The sequence below is a fragment of the Astyanax mexicanus genome, chromosome 16, assembly GCF_023375975.1.
Source record: "Astyanax mexicanus isolate ESR-SI-001 chromosome 16, AstMex3_surface, whole genome shotgun sequence".
NCBI classification, from domain to species: domain Eukaryota; kingdom Metazoa; phylum Chordata; class Actinopteri; order Characiformes; family Acestrorhamphidae; genus Astyanax; species Astyanax mexicanus.
In genome coordinates this window covers 1,054,336-1,073,570 of record NC_064423.1, presented here as the reverse complement: position 1 = coordinate 1,073,570, position 19,235 = coordinate 1,054,336, and the positions used below count along the sequence as shown (strand labels likewise).

At 37.0% G+C, this 19,235-nt stretch overlaps 1 protein-coding gene across 2 annotated transcripts in view; it reads left to right on the top strand.

The window, feature by feature from the left end:
• The first annotated feature begins 3,541 nt into the window (after positions 1-3,541).
• kcnh1b (potassium voltage-gated channel, subfamily H (eag-related), member 1b) overlaps positions 3,542-19,235 on the top strand; it is an 82,071-nt gene continuing 66,377 nt past the window's right edge. The window contains exons 1-7 of one of the 2 annotated variants that reach the window (XM_022670127.2): positions 3,542-3,847; positions 5,399-5,425; positions 6,439-6,562; positions 7,885-7,991; positions 8,084-8,212; positions 14,121-14,239; positions 15,774-16,166. In XM_022670127.2, coding sequence (XP_022525848.2) covers positions 3,775-3,847; positions 5,399-5,425; positions 6,439-6,562; positions 7,885-7,991; positions 8,084-8,212; positions 14,121-14,239; positions 15,774-16,166 — 972 coding nt within the window. In that variant the 5' untranslated portion in view covers positions 3,542-3,774. The remainder of the gene's footprint in view (positions 3,848-5,398; positions 5,426-6,438; positions 6,563-7,884; positions 7,992-8,083; positions 8,213-14,120; positions 14,240-15,773; positions 16,167-19,235) is intronic. The other variant, XM_049465676.1, reaches the window with a different exon arrangement.

Sequence of the window (19,235 nt, the reverse complement as noted above, 5' to 3'; positions counted from 1 at the left end):
AAAAATGAATGCTTAAGTTTTATACCCACTTTTCTATTTTCGAATTTAGCTTGATTTGGTCAGAAAATCAAACTGCAAAATGTTACACTGACCACTAACCTACTGCTGAACTCAATACAGAGCCCTGTTCACCACCTGAGAAATAAAATATTTATATAGGTAGTAAAGCAGGCACATTTACACGCTTACAATACATGAACTATTAGGTTTACACTCTGTTACATCACATACCTTGGGCTACTCTGGATGTTAGATAGATAGACATGTGGCTGTATTATCATGTGTATCACTGTGTACTCTGTATATAGCTGAAATGACAATAAAAACCACTTTGACTTTGACTTGACTTTGTATAGTACAGAGTACTACAGTACAGCGAAATACACATAACAGACAAAAACAGAAGAAAATAATTGTGCAAAAAATTTAATATAGAATAAAGAATAACACAAAAATACACATATTGCTGAAACTCTGATGGCAGTAATTAACAATATAATATAATATAATATATATATATATATATATATATATATATATATATATATATATATATATATATATATATATATATATATAATATATATATATATATATATATATATATATATATATATATATACCACATGCAGAAGCTTCCTTAACTTTACCCAATTATAGACTGTAAAATGTAACATATACAAATATAGAATCTACACAATAAATAAACCAAAAAAGTGCTCTTGCATTGTTTGAGTAGATTTCACCCCATATACTGAGTAAATATTACCTAGCTTAATTAATCATTATGGACCCTGACATCCTATATTTGCATAATGGGTGTGTCTCTTGACTTCCAGTGCTTCCTTGGTTGGGTGTTCAGTTACGGTGTTTATGGTGGTTGACCCCCCTATCCACAGTGTTGCAGGCCGTAAGAGCAAGTTCATCTACAGTGATTTTTTTTAATTGAAGATCCCAATTATTTAAAGTATGTATGGTGATTGTAAAGCTTAATTATAGTATTATAATATATGTATTTATGCCAAAACCCTAAAAAGCTTTACTACACTAAAATTTGTTTAAATTGAGTAAATTGATATTCTTATTATTCAGTTATATGCTGTGATCTTAGTACCACTTTAAAATAAGACTACCCTTATAAAGGGTTTAAAAATTATTTATAACGTAGATTATTAAGTTTTATTGTTTAGGTTGTAAATGCCTTAAAACCATTGATAAGCAGTTACAACACATCAATTGAAAACATAACATTGATTTGTTGTTTGCTTAGTCATTTATTTCAACTTAGTCATTTTATTTATAGTAAATAGGTAAACATATTTACAGATATATTAATGTGACAGGTTTAATGCTGATTGATCGAAAACACAAAGTAAAATCAGTATCTAGAAAGATCTGAGGTTTGACAGTAGAAATGAGTGTGGAATTACTATTTTGCAAATGTTCAGCTCACTGTTGCCATTTCTTCTATTTATCAATTGTTATTTATGAGTTTTAAAGTATTTGCAACCTAATTAATAACCATTAATAAACCCCTTTATAAACCATTCATAAATCCTTTATAAAGGTAGTCTTATTTTAAAGTGGTATCGTGATCTTTAAGTTTACAATCTTGCATTGGCAACTATTTTGCTGTTAACTTACTATAACAAGAAACCTTTTAAAGTGCATGCATAAGCAGTTATTATCATGCCAGTTCAGTTTACAGAGTACAAAATAAACTCACAGTATGGATTAAATCCTTAGTGTAGCTATTATATAGATATATAACACTCTGGAAGCAGTCATCCACACTACAACACACTGATGCAGTTTTGCATGAACATTCTAATAGCAAAGTACTGTTTCAATCAAACACATTGCTATATTTACAGCGCCCCCGTGTGGGAGTTTTCTAATTGCAGTAACTAACTGCAAATAGCAATGAGTGTGGGTGATTGGGTGCTTAATAAGGGACACTGGTACTGTGGAAAGCTAACTTTTTACATCTTGTTATATTTTTGTCCAAAAACTTTCCTGTGGGCTTCTGGGATCATTTATTTGCATAATAGGCATGTCCCACCAAGCCTCACTTACCATCAGTATGTAATCTTGTCCACGAGAGCTAGAGAAGAGTTTAAAGAGCCATGTTATCATGCAAACAAATTGTGTCAGGGGGCAATAGGAAAGATGTCTTTTTAGTGTAACAAGCTGAACTAAAGCTCAACAGAGGATGGATGATGCAACAGGACAACGACCCAAAACATAGAAGTAAACCAACAACCAAAAAAAATATATGCCTTCTGGAGAGTCCTGACCTCCTGAACCCATTTGAGATGCTGTGGCATCATGACCTCAAGAGAGAGATTCACACCAGATATCCCATAATATTATAGCTGAACTGAAACAGTTTAGTGAAGAGGAATGATCCAGAATTCCTTCTGACCGTTCTGCAGGTCTGATCTGCAGCTACAGGAAACGTTTGGTTGAGGTTTTTGCTGCCAAAGGAGAATCAACCAGTTATTAAATACAAAGGTTCATATACTTTTTCCACCCTGCACTGTGAAAGTTAACATGATGTGTTCAATAAAAACATGCAAACCTATAATATTTTGTGTGGTATTAGTTTAAGCAGACTGTTTGTCTATTGTTGTGACTTTACATTACATGACATCACTCAAATAGAGCTATTCACTGTATATCTGTAACTCTAACTTTTTACAACTTTAGAGCTGATGCTCTCAAACACATTAAGAGGACAAGAAATTCTAGTATTTAACTCTTGACGAGTTAACTGAACTAAAACTTAACTTAAAGTTAACTTGTTAACTGAAAACCTGAATTCCAGGTGTCTCTACCTTATAAAACTGACTGAGAAAAAAGCTGATTCTGGTTGTTTAACACTTCTCGTTTTTTTGTTTCTAATTTTTCCCATTTTCAATTTACACAGCCAATTACCCACCCCACTCATTAGGACTCTCTCTATCACTAGTGATGCTCCAACACTCCAGGAGGGTGAAGACTAACACATGCTATCTCTGATACACGTGAAGTCAGCCACCACTTCTTTTCAAGCTGCTGCTGACGCAGCATTACCGAGCAGCATCACAGCGCTAACACTCGGAGGAGAGGGCAGCGACTTGGTTCTGATACATCAGCTCACAGATGCCCTGTGCTGCAGACATCCCTCTAGGAATGATATGGGGAGAGAGCGCCATCTACTGTTCCCACCCGGCTTCTTGTTTACTAAATTATTCCATATGTTTTTTCTTCATAGTTTGGATGATTTTAGTATTAATCTACAATGCAGAACATTTTAAGATAATGAAAAAGACTGAATTAAAAGTGTGTTTGAACTTTAACTTATACCTATATAATATATAGGTATATTTATGTAATATGAACTAACTAAAGGAAAATGTTAAAAAGTGATCTACATTTTTTTTATATTTAATTGTATTTTGTGAATATATAAGGGTATATATGAAGGTTCGTTATAGCCCCGGCAGGTGGCGCTGTCCCGCTGCTGTGAGCAGTGGCAGTGGGGCGGTAATTCATCACCGGCGGTTTTCCGCGCTGCTCTGAGCTACACGCGCGCGTGCACGCGGGGCTCCGGGATGGAGCGCGCTCTCAGCGCATGATGCTGGCGGTGCTGTTTTTCCGTCCTCACGGCAGAACTCAGCATGTAGCCTTCAGACCGAGACCGGACACCGCACATCTCCACCCCGCCGAGCCGCCGCTCCCGCACCCGCTCCCGCATCCCGCACCCGCTCCCACACCGCCCGAGCAGCCGGGATGGCCGGGGGGCGCAGAGGACTTGTAGCCCCACAGAACACTTTCCTCGAGAACATCGTTAGAAGATCCAACGGTAAGAGCAGCAGCCGCAGCCTCTGTTCACATTACAGGGAGCAGGTATAGAGCTCAACAGCTGACATCAGTCTCCTCTTTAAAATATCATCATCACTCTGTATATGAGTCAAATTTACATAAAGATAAGTTATAATAATTAGTACAATCATTTCAGTATAAACAATGTGTCTTTTAGTTTGAACTTGTACAGTGTTGACATTTGGTGTTGAAAAAACAACAACAAATACATTAATTAATATCTATTTGATAAAACAACAACTTAGAAATATCATCAACTCATCCAGTACATATAATTGAATTTATAGATTTAGCATTCATAGAAGTTTTTTATATAGTTATTTTAAAGTTTTTTTTTAACATTAAATTTTACCACCTCACAAGTTCAAAACACACACATTCAAATAAAATGTATTAATTGCAATATTATTATTTCCAATTAATCAAAAGTCAGGTCAATTTCTATTTTTTTCTTTTTTTAATATTCTCTTCACTGGGAAACACAAACATGCACTCTATTTTATAATAGTCTCAATACTGTTATAGTCAGGTAAATTTAATTTAAATAGACAAAATTCACATTCAAATACTTAATGTCAGCTTTTGAGCTCCATATGGTATTTTGATTTATTTATTGGCCTGAATTCTTATGTATTATACACTCTAAAAAACAGAGGTACGATATAAGTACTTTTTTGTACTCAAAAGTACATTCTTTATAATTGTACCCTCAAAGGTACATTATTGGTCTTTACAGGGTCAGATTTGTTCTCTCTGAAGTACAAAATCATTCTTAACAGCAATAAGTACAGATTTGTACCATTTAACCAGCCAAAAGGTACATTCAGTATTATGTATCACTGTACTAATAAACAATATATATTTTAATTGCACATTTTTCATTTGAAAGCCAGACAATTTTGGATCATCAAGTTCTTGACACATATTCAGTTGATGATAATGTTTACAATCTTTATAATCTTTACTGGCAAAAAAAAACAAGGGTACAAAAAAGGACTTTCACTGAAAGGTACTTTTTTGTACCTCAAAATAAGGTACAGCCCCAGCGACAAGCTTTGTACTTTTTTAGGTACAAATCTGTACTTACTTTTCTTAGTGTGTAATTGCTCTTATAGTCCTGATTGATTGGTGTAGGATGGCACTAAAACTGCTAAGCTCGGGAACTAAAGGGCACATAGGGAAAGATTGCTTGTAAACCACTGGTAACATAAAGCTATTCAGAATTACATTAAATATATGTGATCCTGGTAATATAACTTTATTTCTGATTACGGTTAGGTTTAGAGACCTATATAGAGCTATATAGAGCTAATACTGTTATTAGAGTAATCATGTGGTAGCCTACCTCTGAAATGAGAGTTCTTACTAGTACGAAAGTTTTTGCAGTTTTTACCAGTATAAACTGATAGGATATCTTACGATGGTCGAACACAAACAGCCCACTGTGATCCACTGTGTTCCTCTTTCTCTGTTCCCAAACGATGCATTGTCTTCATCACTTTAATCATCTTTTCTTTTTTTAACTTTTCAGTTTGGACATTATCTCATAGACAGACAGGTATACCGTTCTGAAGTGCTGTAATGTTTTCCTTACATTTCCCACCATCCCACTTCTCTGTTTCTGTTGTGACTCTTCTGTTTGTAGATAATGTAGTTTAGTGGCTCTAAAACACCCTTTTTACCCTTTCATTCGTTGTATTCCCTGTTATACATGTTTTGTCCTTGTCCAAAACATATTATGGCACATAAAGCAACTGTACTTTTTCATCTATATTAATGCTATGGCAACTAATAATGTGTATATAGTTGCCATAGCATTAATATAGATGAAAAAGTACAGTTGCTGTATGTGCCATAATATGTCACTTTAATCATATATATATATGATCATATATATATATATATATATATGATCAGTTTTAGATCAGGGGATTCATGTGGAGGGCTTACACTTTTTTACAGTTGAATAAGAAAGTGTATTTTAACTTTTGACCTGTACCGTATTTGCCATTGTCTTGTGTAAGCTATAACCTGCATATATCTATATATTGTGATCAAGATATACATTCATTCACTTATCCTGCATCTTAATTACTTAATAATTACTAATACAATAAGGTATATATTCTATAATATATCTTAATAATGTGTGTTTGGCAGGATTATACACAAAATATTATCACACTAACCTGCTTTGTACTAACAGGAAGTGATAAAGCATTTTTCTGTTCATTAATTTCCCTTCCCTTTTCTTTTAGATATGATAATAATAATGTTTTACACTTCGTATATGTTGTTAATTCTGCATTAAAGAAAACATCAGCGGACCTCCAGCTGTCTGCTGCGCTTAATTATACTGTCTATCATTACCACACTCTGAAACAGGTTCTAAGTATGTATGATGGAGATTTTTAGTGTACTTAACTTTTACACTTTTATCTATATTACATACTAAATACTCAAAAAATAGTTAGTATTTGTAACAAGTACACATATTTTTTTATTACATTCAGAAACAGTATAAACCTGTTCAGATATTCTGGATAACTCACCCTGTTTATTATATTCCAGATACAAATTTTGTGTTGGGGAATGCCCAGATTGTGGACTGGCCCATTGTGTACAGTAATGATGGATTCTGCAAGCTCTCTGGTTATCATCGAGCTGAGGTCATGCAGAAGAGCAGCACCTGCAGGTTCTTAACCCTATTGACTCTAAATCCCAGCTAAATCCCAGTGTGTTTATTCTCTCTCTCTCTTTCTCTCTCTCTCTCTCTATTTCTCACACACACACACACACACATAGTAAGAGTGAATTATTATACACAGACATACTAAATGTCATGGGACATTTATGGGATTTCTCACCTCATTTCTCGGGCCGGGTCGGGTCGGGCTCCAGAAAATAGTCTGAGATGTAGGCATCTGTTTTTTAATTATATTTTTATTTTATATAAAGCTCTAGCGTGATAATCACAATGTAGCTAAATAACCAAATATTATCGTTAATGAAAACGAACGAAATAACTAAAACTGAAAGTGAAAAAACATTTTTGTTAACTGAAACAAAAAAAAACGGTAAGTAAAAGTAAAAAAACGTAAATAACTGGAACTGTATTGTGTAAAAAAATAACTAAAACGAACTGAAATTACTGATAGAATACCCTTCGTTTTCGTGAACCTGAACACCCCACGCGGCAGGATGAACTGATAAATCTCTTTTTCTCTCTCTCTCTTTCTTGCACTCATAATTTTGGTGAAAATTAAAGTTTATGTTTATGTGTTTCTCAGATTAATCTCTCTGATGTGATGTGTAAAAACTAATAAGTTAAACTGTTTAAAGAAAGTTGCACCAGTTAGAATGTTATAATCACGTGATCTCCTTCACTTGTCCGCGTTTGACTTGCAGCGTTGTGTGCAGCTGTTCTTAAAAAACATTTTTATTAAAGGATAGTTCTATTCTTCAGTGTTTTAGTGTTAATTAACATCATTCTAAACAGATAAAGAACACTAAAGAACACTGCACTGACCTGTGGGATATGTGTGTGGGGTCTTCTTCATTAAATGTAGCTCATCTCTTTATCTGGACAGTTCTAGCCAGAAGTTGCCGGTCACAATCATAACCCCCCACTGCACTGCACTGTCCACTGTGGGTGGTATTAATTAAGCCTTCTATAACGTTTTCCCAACAGCGTCACACATGACACTGTGGCTCTAGGTGTGCTATCAGGCCTCACCTGAAACTAGCCATTAGCATCTTATTTACTTTTAAGATAATACCTCACGACTTATACAGGTGTGAACAATCCTAAGCTCTCACCTGAGCTGTCAGAATCAGTTACACCACTGTAGGGTGCTAAGCCAATGCTAACATGTTTAACTTGTTTAACAGTGTTTGATTAAAGATGCATCACTGTGTTACACAGACTGCGACTTATATTTTTATGCCTAATTTAATGAAATATTGCCTATTGCCAGTTTGTCACTTCAGAAGTTCCCGCTGTTTTTCCTCTCTCAGCTTCATGTACGGTGAGCTCACCGACAAAGAGATGGGCGAGAAAGTACGCCAGACCTTCGAGAACTACGAAATGAATTCCTTTGAAATTCTGATGTACAAAAAGAACCGTAAGTAGAGCACTATATCAGTGAAGTAATGATGTTGCTGTGTAAATGCTGTGTTGTTACTTACCCAGTCCTGTTTACCTGACCCCGAACAGGTATGCCTGTGTGGTTCTTTGTGAAGATCGCTCCCATCCGCAATGAGCAGGACAAAGTTGTGCTCTTTCTTTGCACCTTTAACGACATCACTGCGTTTAAGCACCCCATTGAAGACGAATCATCCAAAGGTTTGTGCAGAAACTTCAGACAATATGGCAGTTATTTATTATATGGAGATATTAAGAAAGGATACGTATTAAATGCTGTTAAAAATAACTTTAGTGGTGTAACTGTACGTGTATTCATTACAACCGGGCACGGTGCGGGGTCATGGTCTTGGGTTCAAGTCCCTATCTGTCCAAAAACATGGAGTTTAAGTAAATTGGAATTGTCTAAATTGTCTTAGTGTGTATGTATGACTGGCTGTATACCCAGACATGAATTGCCACTTGGTCTTGGGTCAGCTCCTCAGTGTCTGATGCAGTCCTCCGGGTTGGTCCTGCGTGACCACTGTTGAATATTGCATATTGTACATATATGTTTCATCCAGTCGTGCCAAGTGTCCTTAAATTTTTGTAATTTTAGGATAATGACTAATGTAGGGCGGCACAGTGGCGCAGTGGGTAGCACTTCCGCCTCACAGCAAGACGGCCTGGGTTCGATTCCCGGCTGGGGCGACCCGGGTCTTTCTGTGTGGAGTTTGCACGTTCTCCCCGTGTCTGCGTGGGTTTCCTCCGGGTTCCTCCGGTTTCCTCCCACAGTCCAAAGACAGATTAGTTCAGGCTAATTGGAACTTGATTGAAATTGCCCCTTAGGTGTGAGTGTGTGAGTGAATGTGTCTGTTTGTCTGTCTGTGTCCGTCTGCCCTGCGATGGATTGGCGGCCTGTCCAGGGTGTATCCTGCCTTCCGCCCGATGCCTGCTGGGATAGGCTCCAGCCCCCCCCCCCCCCCCGCGACCCTTCACGGATTAAGCGGTTGACAATGAGATGAGATGAGATGAGATGACTAATGTGTTATATTGCTCCTGAATGCACACATTTTATTTAATCATGTATTTGATTTATTTTGCTTTTGCATACCAGATGTTATTCCCAAATATTGTGAAATATTTGAAATGCATATTATTTCTTTTAGTATTTTCAAAACACAAGAGAGGTTTACCTTTCATTTCCTTTTCTTTTCTTTTATTACTCGTTTAAACATACAGGAAAGCATATCACAACATATGGTATATTTGAGTTACATTGTAAAAAAAAAAAGGTTACTAAAGCTGAGACTATGCAGAATATCAGCCATCTGTGCCTACTATCTAAGCTCTTTTCCTATTTATTGGGAGAACTTGGATTAGGCTTTCTTTAAATGTAGCCTATATTAAACTAATTATTAAACTAATTAAACTGTTAAATTAACTCCCACAGAGTTGATTTTAACTCTTTTTCAGGGTTTATTACAGCTCCACACTCTTTGGAGTTAAATCAACACTTTCAAAATAGTTAAACCTTTAACACCTTAACACCAGAGTTCCTTTTTAACTCACATTTGTATTTCTTTAACTTCCTAAATTGTTACACTAACACTGAAAATAGTTAAAAAAATTATAAACGAGAAGAAGATTAGTCAATTAATATGACTTTTTATTATTTAATTAATATTCAGGACAGGTTAGCGTGTAATTTTCTATTGTATTTCTCAGTGCATTACCAACACTTTATCACAATTTACTGTACAAAGGAGAGTAACTTGCTCTTATAGCCTACAATATATTGGCTAAACAAACAACCATTAAACAAAATATAACACAATACCCAGTGGAAGGAGCCCTGGTGGGCAAGATTTCACACTGATGGTAAGTTAGGATCTGGGGGGACACCCATTATGCAAATAACATGTTTAACTGGGCGGAGTTTAATTAAATCTCTGTGGAGTTGGCCAGTATTTATTGGGTTTAGTGGGATTAACACTGAAATATTCAACTCTGTCAAATAACTCCAACACTGAACACCATTTAAATCTGAATGAGTTAAAATGAACTCCCAGCTGTTTAACTCTGAAATTTAAACTCTCCTGTTTTTGCTGTGTACAGGCTGTATTAACTACCTCAGTGGGGAAATAAATAACAGTACATAGAGAATTCTGTACGCTGCACAAGTCAAATACATTTTTTATAAATTAACCAAATGAAATCCCACCTCTTTCTCATCCACTGTATTGGAATCGTACAAAACTATTTATAGCGAGGTGTGAACCGAACCAGGAATTTTGTGTATTGTTGCACCCCTAGTACGTCAACACCAGGCCAACAATAATCAACACAGATAAAAAACAGTCCAAAAAATACCCATACATCCATCAGATATACACACAGATTATTAATGCAGTGGTGCTGATCGTTGTAAAATATCTTTGAAATGTCCAAGAGCCAATTCTAAACAACAGTAGACTCCAAGATAATCAATTCATACAACTTTATTCAAGTGATTTTAAGGACCAAAATTCCATCTTTTACCAAGATTACAGCTTTCACTCCCAAATGCCATTGTGTTTCGGAGGCTGTGTGCTTTACAGTGCGCTCTGCTAAACCAGTAAAGAAGCCCCCAGTGTTGAACTCTGTATTCAGACAGTAGGCATGTTTGGTCCGGATGACCTTGGCTGTTACAGAGCCCTCCTGGCAGTCGCACCTGAACTGCTGATGTGTAATTTGTTTTAGACAATTACTTTACTTACTTTAGAATATCCTAATGATCTAACTCTCTAACACTCGAAATTCTAGTACAGTTTTTATTTAGTATGAAAAACTTCTATAACTAAACACACTTAAGTAAACTACATTCCACCCTTGCAGGTTCTCCACTGAGCATCTGCAGAGGAACGGTGTGGGAGAACTTTCCACACATTTAACTTTCACTTCAAATTCAGGAACTTATATAGTATACTATTCAGTTTAAATGCTAATCCACAGCTTGTAACTCGCAAGCACTAAAGTATATTTTAGTTTCTGTATCTTAGTAGATTTTACTTAAATAATCTAAAAACATAATCATCCCTATTGGTTACTGGCATTGTTTAATTGCATTTGAGCAGTAAACCCACGGCACTGAAGTACAGAGTTATACAGGAGTTATAGTTTAGTTCTCCAGCACAGAGCCTGGAACAGTATTAGCATTAGCCGCTAACCACGCTAAGCGCTAGTTCTTTCGCGGTTCAGAGGTTGGTATATTGGACTGTGGCCTGCGTGTTTACATTGCTAAAACAAAAGTATATTTTAGTTTCTGTATCTTAGTAGATTTTACTTAAATAATTTAAAACCATAGTAACCCATGCATCTTCCCTATTGGTTACTGGCATTGTTTATTTGCATATGCGGGCATGTCCCCCACTACTAACTCTAACTGCAGGCTGCTCCCTTAGGTGTTCAATTTTATTTTATGTGATGGCTGAACATTTTCTTTAATGCAAACTGTGATTTCATGCTGGCTAAGAACTGCAATGAGCTCTGAGCTTTATCATGTAATGGGAAGATAGTCTGGCCAATATCGCCCTCTGTTAAAAAACAACAGGCAAGGGAAGTTTATTTATATAGCACCTGTCATTAGAAATTCCAAAGAGAAGTCAAATTGAAAAACATGTAAGAGAATAACAATAAAAATAGAAATAAAAATATAATAGATAAAAAAATAATAAAGCATAAATAAAACATGATTAAAACATGACATTAACAAAATGAATTAGAATAAAAGTGCAGTTACAGAATAAAAGTGTGCGGAGCTGCAGTGTTTTAAGCTGAGCTAAAGGCCTCCTCAATCATGAAGGTTTTTTAGCCTGGATTTAAAAGTGTCTAGTGTTGGGGCTCTTCTAATGCTCTCCGTCAACTGGTTCCATTTAAACGCTCCCTCTCCATGTATAGTTTTTACCTTAGGCGGCACTAACTGACGATGATCTGAGAGTTCTGCTCGGCTCATAAATCAAATGAATATGCTGGTCCTGCACCATAAAGATATTTATAGACCAGTAATAGTACATTAAAGTCTATTTTTTAACATACTGGTATCCAGTGCAGGGATTTAAGGATGGGGGTGATGTGCTCTCTTCTTTTACTCCTAGTCTGAACTCTGGCTGCTGCATTTAGTCTTTTTTGGGAGTCCAGTTAGGAGTCCATTAAAGTGATCAATCCTACTAGAGATAAAGGCGTGTATTAGTTTCTCCAGGTCTGCTTTAGACAGAAAATCTGTCATCTCGTTGGTGTTCTTGAGGTGATAAAACGCTGATTTGGTGACGGCTTTGACATGACTGTTAAAAGTGAGATCAGAGTCCATTTGTACACCAGTGTTATGCACTAGTTCTTCAGAATTGAGGCCTCTCAAATTCAGATAGTCAGCTAGTCTGTGCTTTTCATTGTTGTTCCCAAATAAAATCATTTCTTTATTATCTTTATTCAACTGCAGAAAGTTGTGTCCCATCTATTTGTTTATCTGCTCAAGGCATTTACGCAGTGAGTCAATGGGACCATAGTTGTTTGGGCAGAGGTCCAGGTCAGGCCATGTTGGTCTGAATAAGTAACAGTTACTTAGTGTAATAAAAAAATGTAAGAAACTATACGTTGTATTAACTTCGTTTTTATAAGCTGTACACTTAAATAGTAGACATCAAGTAAACATAAATAATATAAATAAATAATACTGTATTTTTTGCACTATAAGGCACACCTAAAATTGTAATTCACACCTAATGCCTTGTAATTCAGTGGACCTTATGTATAAATTCTATCAGTCAGGTATTAAAGAGCAGTAAAGCCACGACGCTAAAGTACAGAGTTATACAGGCGTTATGCTGATATGCTATTGCACGTTTTATATGTTTAACTAAATGTGTTACTCTCTGTAGCTAGTTAGGTAGTTTTCTTGATTTGTGCTGACTTGTTAGTACATTTAGATTATATAATTAACCAGAGAAAAACTGAATTATTATAATTTATGTGTGAATGGAGAAATGCAGAGACTTCAAAAGCACATATTAATTAGAGTAACAGAACGCTCAGACTAAGCTAAGCTAAACTAAGCTAGCTGGCTAAAATGTGATTGGTGCTACGTCACTCTGATGGCTGATGGGTAATGTTTTTGGTTAATTTCAGCCATCTTTCACTATTGATCATTGGCAAAGCCAGAAATTAGGTCCCAAATTTGGCAGGCACAAAAAAAATCGTTACTAAAACTGTAGAATATTGTCTTTATCAGTGTTGGGCACGTTACTTTGAAAAACTAATTAGTTATAGTTTCTAGTTACTTCTCCAAAAAAGTAACTGAGTTACTAATGGAGTTACTCCACTATAAAAGTAACTAGTTACCAGTAAAAGTAACTATTGCATTACTTTTGTTATTCGTCTACAATCTAATGAGCGTTAAAATGGTATTAATATAACAGTTTAACAGCTGGATCAAACAGCTTCACCAAGGAGGAAAAGAGAAAACAGCAGAAACCGGAGCAGCTAAAGAGAGCTTAACGTCATTAAAACAGAACTTGACCTGTCCAACAATTCTCTCATTAACCTCTACAAATTCTACACATATCTAATAATTAAAAAACATGTAATGGGCATCATTTATTCTTATATCCTATAATATTCCTACCTGGAGTAAAGCTGTGGAACTGTGAAATGGTGATGATAGGAAGAGATAAAGCTACAGAGATGCGCAACACAAACCGAATGAAGGCCCTGGAACAACACTACCACACCAATCACTTAATTGATTAAAGCACGTATCTTGTGAATTACACGCACACTTGTGCCTTTGTGTGTATGCGCGAAGTTTAAAAAAAAGTTAATTGAGCGGCTAAAGTAACGTGCAGTAACGGGGTGTGGGAAATGGTAACGGCGTTATAGTTACAGTCATAGAAATTAGTTAGATTACTCGTTACTGAAAAAAGTAACGGCGTTAGTAACACCGCCGTAATTCCCATCACTGCTCATTATCATGTTCATGATAAGTATATATACATGTCCGTCCACTACTGTAAACAGTTTAATGTCTGTAGGCAGATTTCTCTTTATTTGGTTAAATCTCTGTAAATGCTGAAATTCTCTTTCTTTTTTCTGAAAGGATGGGGGAAGTTTGCCCGTCTGACCCGTGCTTTGACAAGTAGCCGTGGTGTCCTTCAGCAGCTGGCTCCCACTGTTCATAAGGGCGAGAATGTCCACAAGCACTCCCGTTTGGCTGAGGTAATATGTGTGTGTGTGTGTGTGGGTGTGTGTGGGTGTGTGTGCACATGCTTAGCTCTCATCAAAGCGAACTGTCTCACTCTCTGTCCCTAAGCACTGGCCAAGAGAAGTTGAGTGTGTGCTCCAATCCCCAAAGCCCCTCAGCTTTCTTGAAATAAATCTCTCCCACAGCTGAAGCAGCTGCTCACGAAACAAATCTTTATTTGAGTGGGTCTTGAAGTTAGTCCACCAGTTTACCTGACACTGTGGTATAAGTGGATCTCTGGGGTGTAGAAATGTGGACCCCCATATCACACCCATCCCCTTTGGTTTCTGTGCAAAAAGTGTAATAACTGATAACTGTTTGGATGGTTTTATAACCATGTTACGATACTCATTACTATCTTATACCCTAGTGCTGTGCGATATGACGATAAATATCGTGGGGATTATAGAAAAGTGTCTATCGTGCTGCTTACCTTCTATCATCCCGATCGTTTCTACAGTAATTTCATCAATTATTCATGCTAATATATAAAGTAGGCTACGATGAAATGTATTGGCGTGGTCACTTTGCATAAACTCGGTTTATATAAGTGATAATAAAGTAATCTTCGCAAAAAAAGCTTCATAATGTGGTTTTGCGACGTGACGCTGCTTTACGTTTTTTGACGGACCCACGCGTGAACACGCTGATTTACGTCATGCTTTATGTTATTAAACTCATGAGAGCTGAACAATGGAGACGCATTGATTCAGCTGTTTTCATTTGATACATATATTGCTGCAGTAAAAGGTAGTAATTCTCATTTGTGAAAGTTTGGTTAAATGTCACTTTGAAATAATGTTGGATGAAAGTAAGCAGTGATATTATTTTGTCATATTTTTCAAAGAATAACTGAAAACATACTTAAATGTGGCATATCATGAGATATATTTCGTTATCGTGATATAAAAAAATTCCATATCGTGATATATGATTTTTCACATATCGCCCAGCACTATTACAACCTGCCAACAGTCTATTTTCACGCCTTCTGCCTGCATAGTTTAAATAGCAACAGTGTTTGTAAATATATCTACACTGATGGGAGTGGTGGTCTGGAAATGAGGTGTGTTCAGTTAAATTTCTGGCTTATTGCTATCTTGGCAACATAAAATACAGGTGCGCCACCAACTACACTACAGCACTCAACCCTAATACAGCAAATAAGTTTCAGTCCATATTGACGTATCATGATATTTTTGTCTAATTATGTTTTTACATTTATTAATAAAACTGAATAGGATGGATGTTGGTTTTGGATTACGTTTTTAGAAGCAGCGACACACAATCAATATTCAGTAATTCATACTCTAAAGTTGCGTTGTCTTAGACTAAAATGACAATTTAATAATAATGTATAATTTTATTAATGTTATAATGTTGACCTGCTTTAGTATGCATGACTGTATAATTTTACAATGTATAATTAATAAACATATATTAATACATATTTCCTGCTGTTCCGCAGCTTAATAATCTTTTATTATCTCTTCTCTTTATATCACTCAGGTTTTACAACTGGGTTCAGACATCCTCCCCCAGTACAAACAAGAGACGCCCAAGACCCCACCCCACATAATCTTACATTACTGCACCTTTAAGACCACCTGGGATTGGGTGATTCTCATCCTCACCTTCTACACCGCCATCATGGTGCCGTACAACGTCTCCTTCAAGACCAAGCAGAACAACGTGACCTGGCTGGTGGTGGACAGCATCGTGGACGTGATCTTTCTGGTGGACATCGTGTTGAACTTCCACACGACATTTGTGGGTCCTGCTGGGGAGGTCATCTCAGACCCGAAGCTGATCCGCATGAACTACGTGAAGACCTGGTTCGTGATCGACTTGCTCTCCTGTCTGCCCTACGATGTGATTAACGCCTTTGAGAATGTGGATGAGGTTAGTTGTTTAGTAATTTATTAATACTTATATTATTTTACTATATTACCCTACACACATTCTGTCCACAGCAGATTCTTCTTTTTTTTTAATAAACTGCTTTTAGTTTCCCTAACTTTACCTAATCTCTACATCATACAAAAAAATAATACATCTTTACTATTGACTATTGGCATCATTCATTTGCCTAATGGGTGTTTAAAAGGAAGGTAAAATTCATTGTACTGTAGTTTTCAGCAAGCATAAAATTACACTTGGCGGTAAAAGTGTAACTTGCTCTTTTGGTCTACAACACTGTCGCCAGGCACTCAATCATTACATAAAATATAGCCCAAGGGAGGGTAGCCTTGGTGAGCAAGACTACACACTGGTGGGGGGCATTGGTTTGGGGGCATACATACTATGCTAATAAATTATTCTTTCGAATTTTTCCCATTTTCTCCCCAATTTACACGGCCAATTATGCCAACCCACTCATAAGAACCCCCCATATCACTAGTAATGCCCCAACACGCCAGGAGGGTGAAGACTAACACATGCTTCCTCTGATTTTGCTCCCTCTGAGCGCCGGCAGCTTGATGGTAAAGCTGCATGAGCGGGGGTTCGAACCTGCAACCTCCCGCTCATAGTGGCAGCGCTTTAGACTGCTGGACCACTCAGTGCCCTTGCTAGTCAGCTGTATATCCCCCATCACTAGTGATGCCACAGTACAAGGAGGGTGAAAAGTAGCACATGCCTTCTCCGACACATGTGAAATCAGCCATCGCCTCTTTTTGAACATTGCCGAGTACGCGCGGAGTAAAGCGCATCGACTCAGTTTTGATACATCAGATCAAATTAAAGTGATAAAGGGTAGGATCCATCTACCCACCCAGAGAGAGAGCAGGGCCAGTTGTGCTCTCCCAGGGTTCTGGCAGCTGATGGCAAGCTGCATGACCAGGATTTGCACCAGCAATCTCCTGATCATAGTGGTGGACAGTGTTGTGCGTGAACGAGTTCAAACTGCAGCTAAGAGATAAAGATGAATCATGCTCTTTTAAATAAACTCACTTTGTGAATAAACTTTGAAATACAGCACTGTCACAGAATACACCTTACAAGCTGTAATCTAATAAACACACACAAAAAAACAAATTCCAGATTTTCTAACTCAAGAAATTTGCTGTGTGGCTACTTCAGCACACAGGTCTGTCGCTGCCGGAATAGTGTTGCTGTAGCATTAGAAGTCAGTCTAATCGCCAGTGGCTACGTTATGTTCAGTAACAGCATTTTTGAGAAGTTTATTTCAGCACAGCAGGTAGTTTTGGATGCAGATGAGTGGAAGTGGCAGGTTCTGCATGTTGCTGAATCATACAGTTCTCTTTCAGAGCTTTACACAGTCTGACATGTCCTGTGGTTATAGATGACCTCAAATTCTTAATGCCATCGCATATTTCAGTGATCAGCAGCGTTTCTGCTTTGAGAGATAAACCACCGGGGCTTAGCACAGCCACTTCAACCGGATATCAGCGGATATAATGAAGTTTTACTGTACCTAAACTCATGCTGTTCCACTCCTACCTGCACACATCTACCCTCAGGCTGCGGAAATCGTCCCTGATAAAAGTTGCATTATTATTAGTGCTGGTTTTGTATATCAGCTGCAGAGATGAAGTGTCAGTGGCGTAGTGTCAGTGGCGTAACATGCGATTATGGTGTTTTACACAGTGCTCTTCCACCAAGCTTCAGAGGCCACCGTCTTTACTGCACTTGTCAACACGCGTTATCCAGCCTATTCAATCTGCCGCTGTGCTGTGGGCTCAGCCTAAGCCTGCACACTGTCTGAACAAAAGATTTGCTCCCAGTCAGAAAGCTGCTTCAGGGTCATGCATGATCTGTTTTTAACTGAAAGTCAATATACAGATATACAGTCAGTGCTTCACTTTAAATGCCTGAAAACAGAGGATGCTTTGCGTACAACAGGGGTGTGAGACGGGTGATTGAGGTAGACAGACCAATTTCAGAGATTTTAAAAACTATTATAATTTCAGACAAATTGCATTTCAAAGTTGCTATAATTGAAGTAAATTTTACACACACTAAACAGCTGAGACACACTACAGTACAAGGTAAAGAGCCACTAAACCCTAAACCATATATTTTTTTTAATAGCTGAAATATGTTTCTGTGAAGTAATTGAAAGCTTACATTTTAAAAAAGACAAAAAAACGGGAAGAGTAGTTTAGGCGGGGCACTGGGTGATGTATGGGTTTAGAGGCAGGGCAGAAAGGAAAGCTGATTGGCTGAACTGCAGCAGTAGCAGTGTGCTTCTGATAGCAGTGAGACGCAAATGCCTGGATGTCAGCAGGGGGCGGTATTATTGATTGACTGATCTGCATATTGTGATCTGCCTACCAAATACACAAACACATCATTCTCACCTATAGCACAGTTGAACCTGAGAGGAGCTGCAGATGCAAACATTTTTATACAAATTTAAGCAGGACTGGCTTGTTTCATTACTTCAAAGGAATACATTTCACCTATTAATGAAAAAAATGGGGGCTTTAACTTTAACGTATATTAATTTTTTAACTGTAAAAAGTCAAGACAAAAAGAAAAAAATTAAAACCATATATGGTTAAACCTATTATTTGGACAATAAACATACATACTTGTGTGTAAAAAAAACTTTCTGATCCTAGAATTGCCTTTGGCATGGAATATGCAATCTTAAAGCAGCTTCCTTTTTAAATTAATATTAATGTTTGAATGTACATGTAAGCTCAAAAACCTTATTGTTTTTATTTGTGATTCATTATCAATATGTGCCATCAAATGTCAATATATTTACTGAAACACAGGCGCTCTATACGCCCTAGCACTTGCCCCCTAAATTGGACTTACTAAAGTTACTGCTTCATTACTCCACATGGTGGCGCTTGTCAAATGAAGAGGGTAAACTTGCTGTGAAGCATATTGGTTGTTAAAATATTATATATACTCAATATATATCGAGTATCACAGAATCACAGTATTGTGATATCATCACTGTAGCGACGCCGCGGACGTTGTGACTGCTGAAAGAGC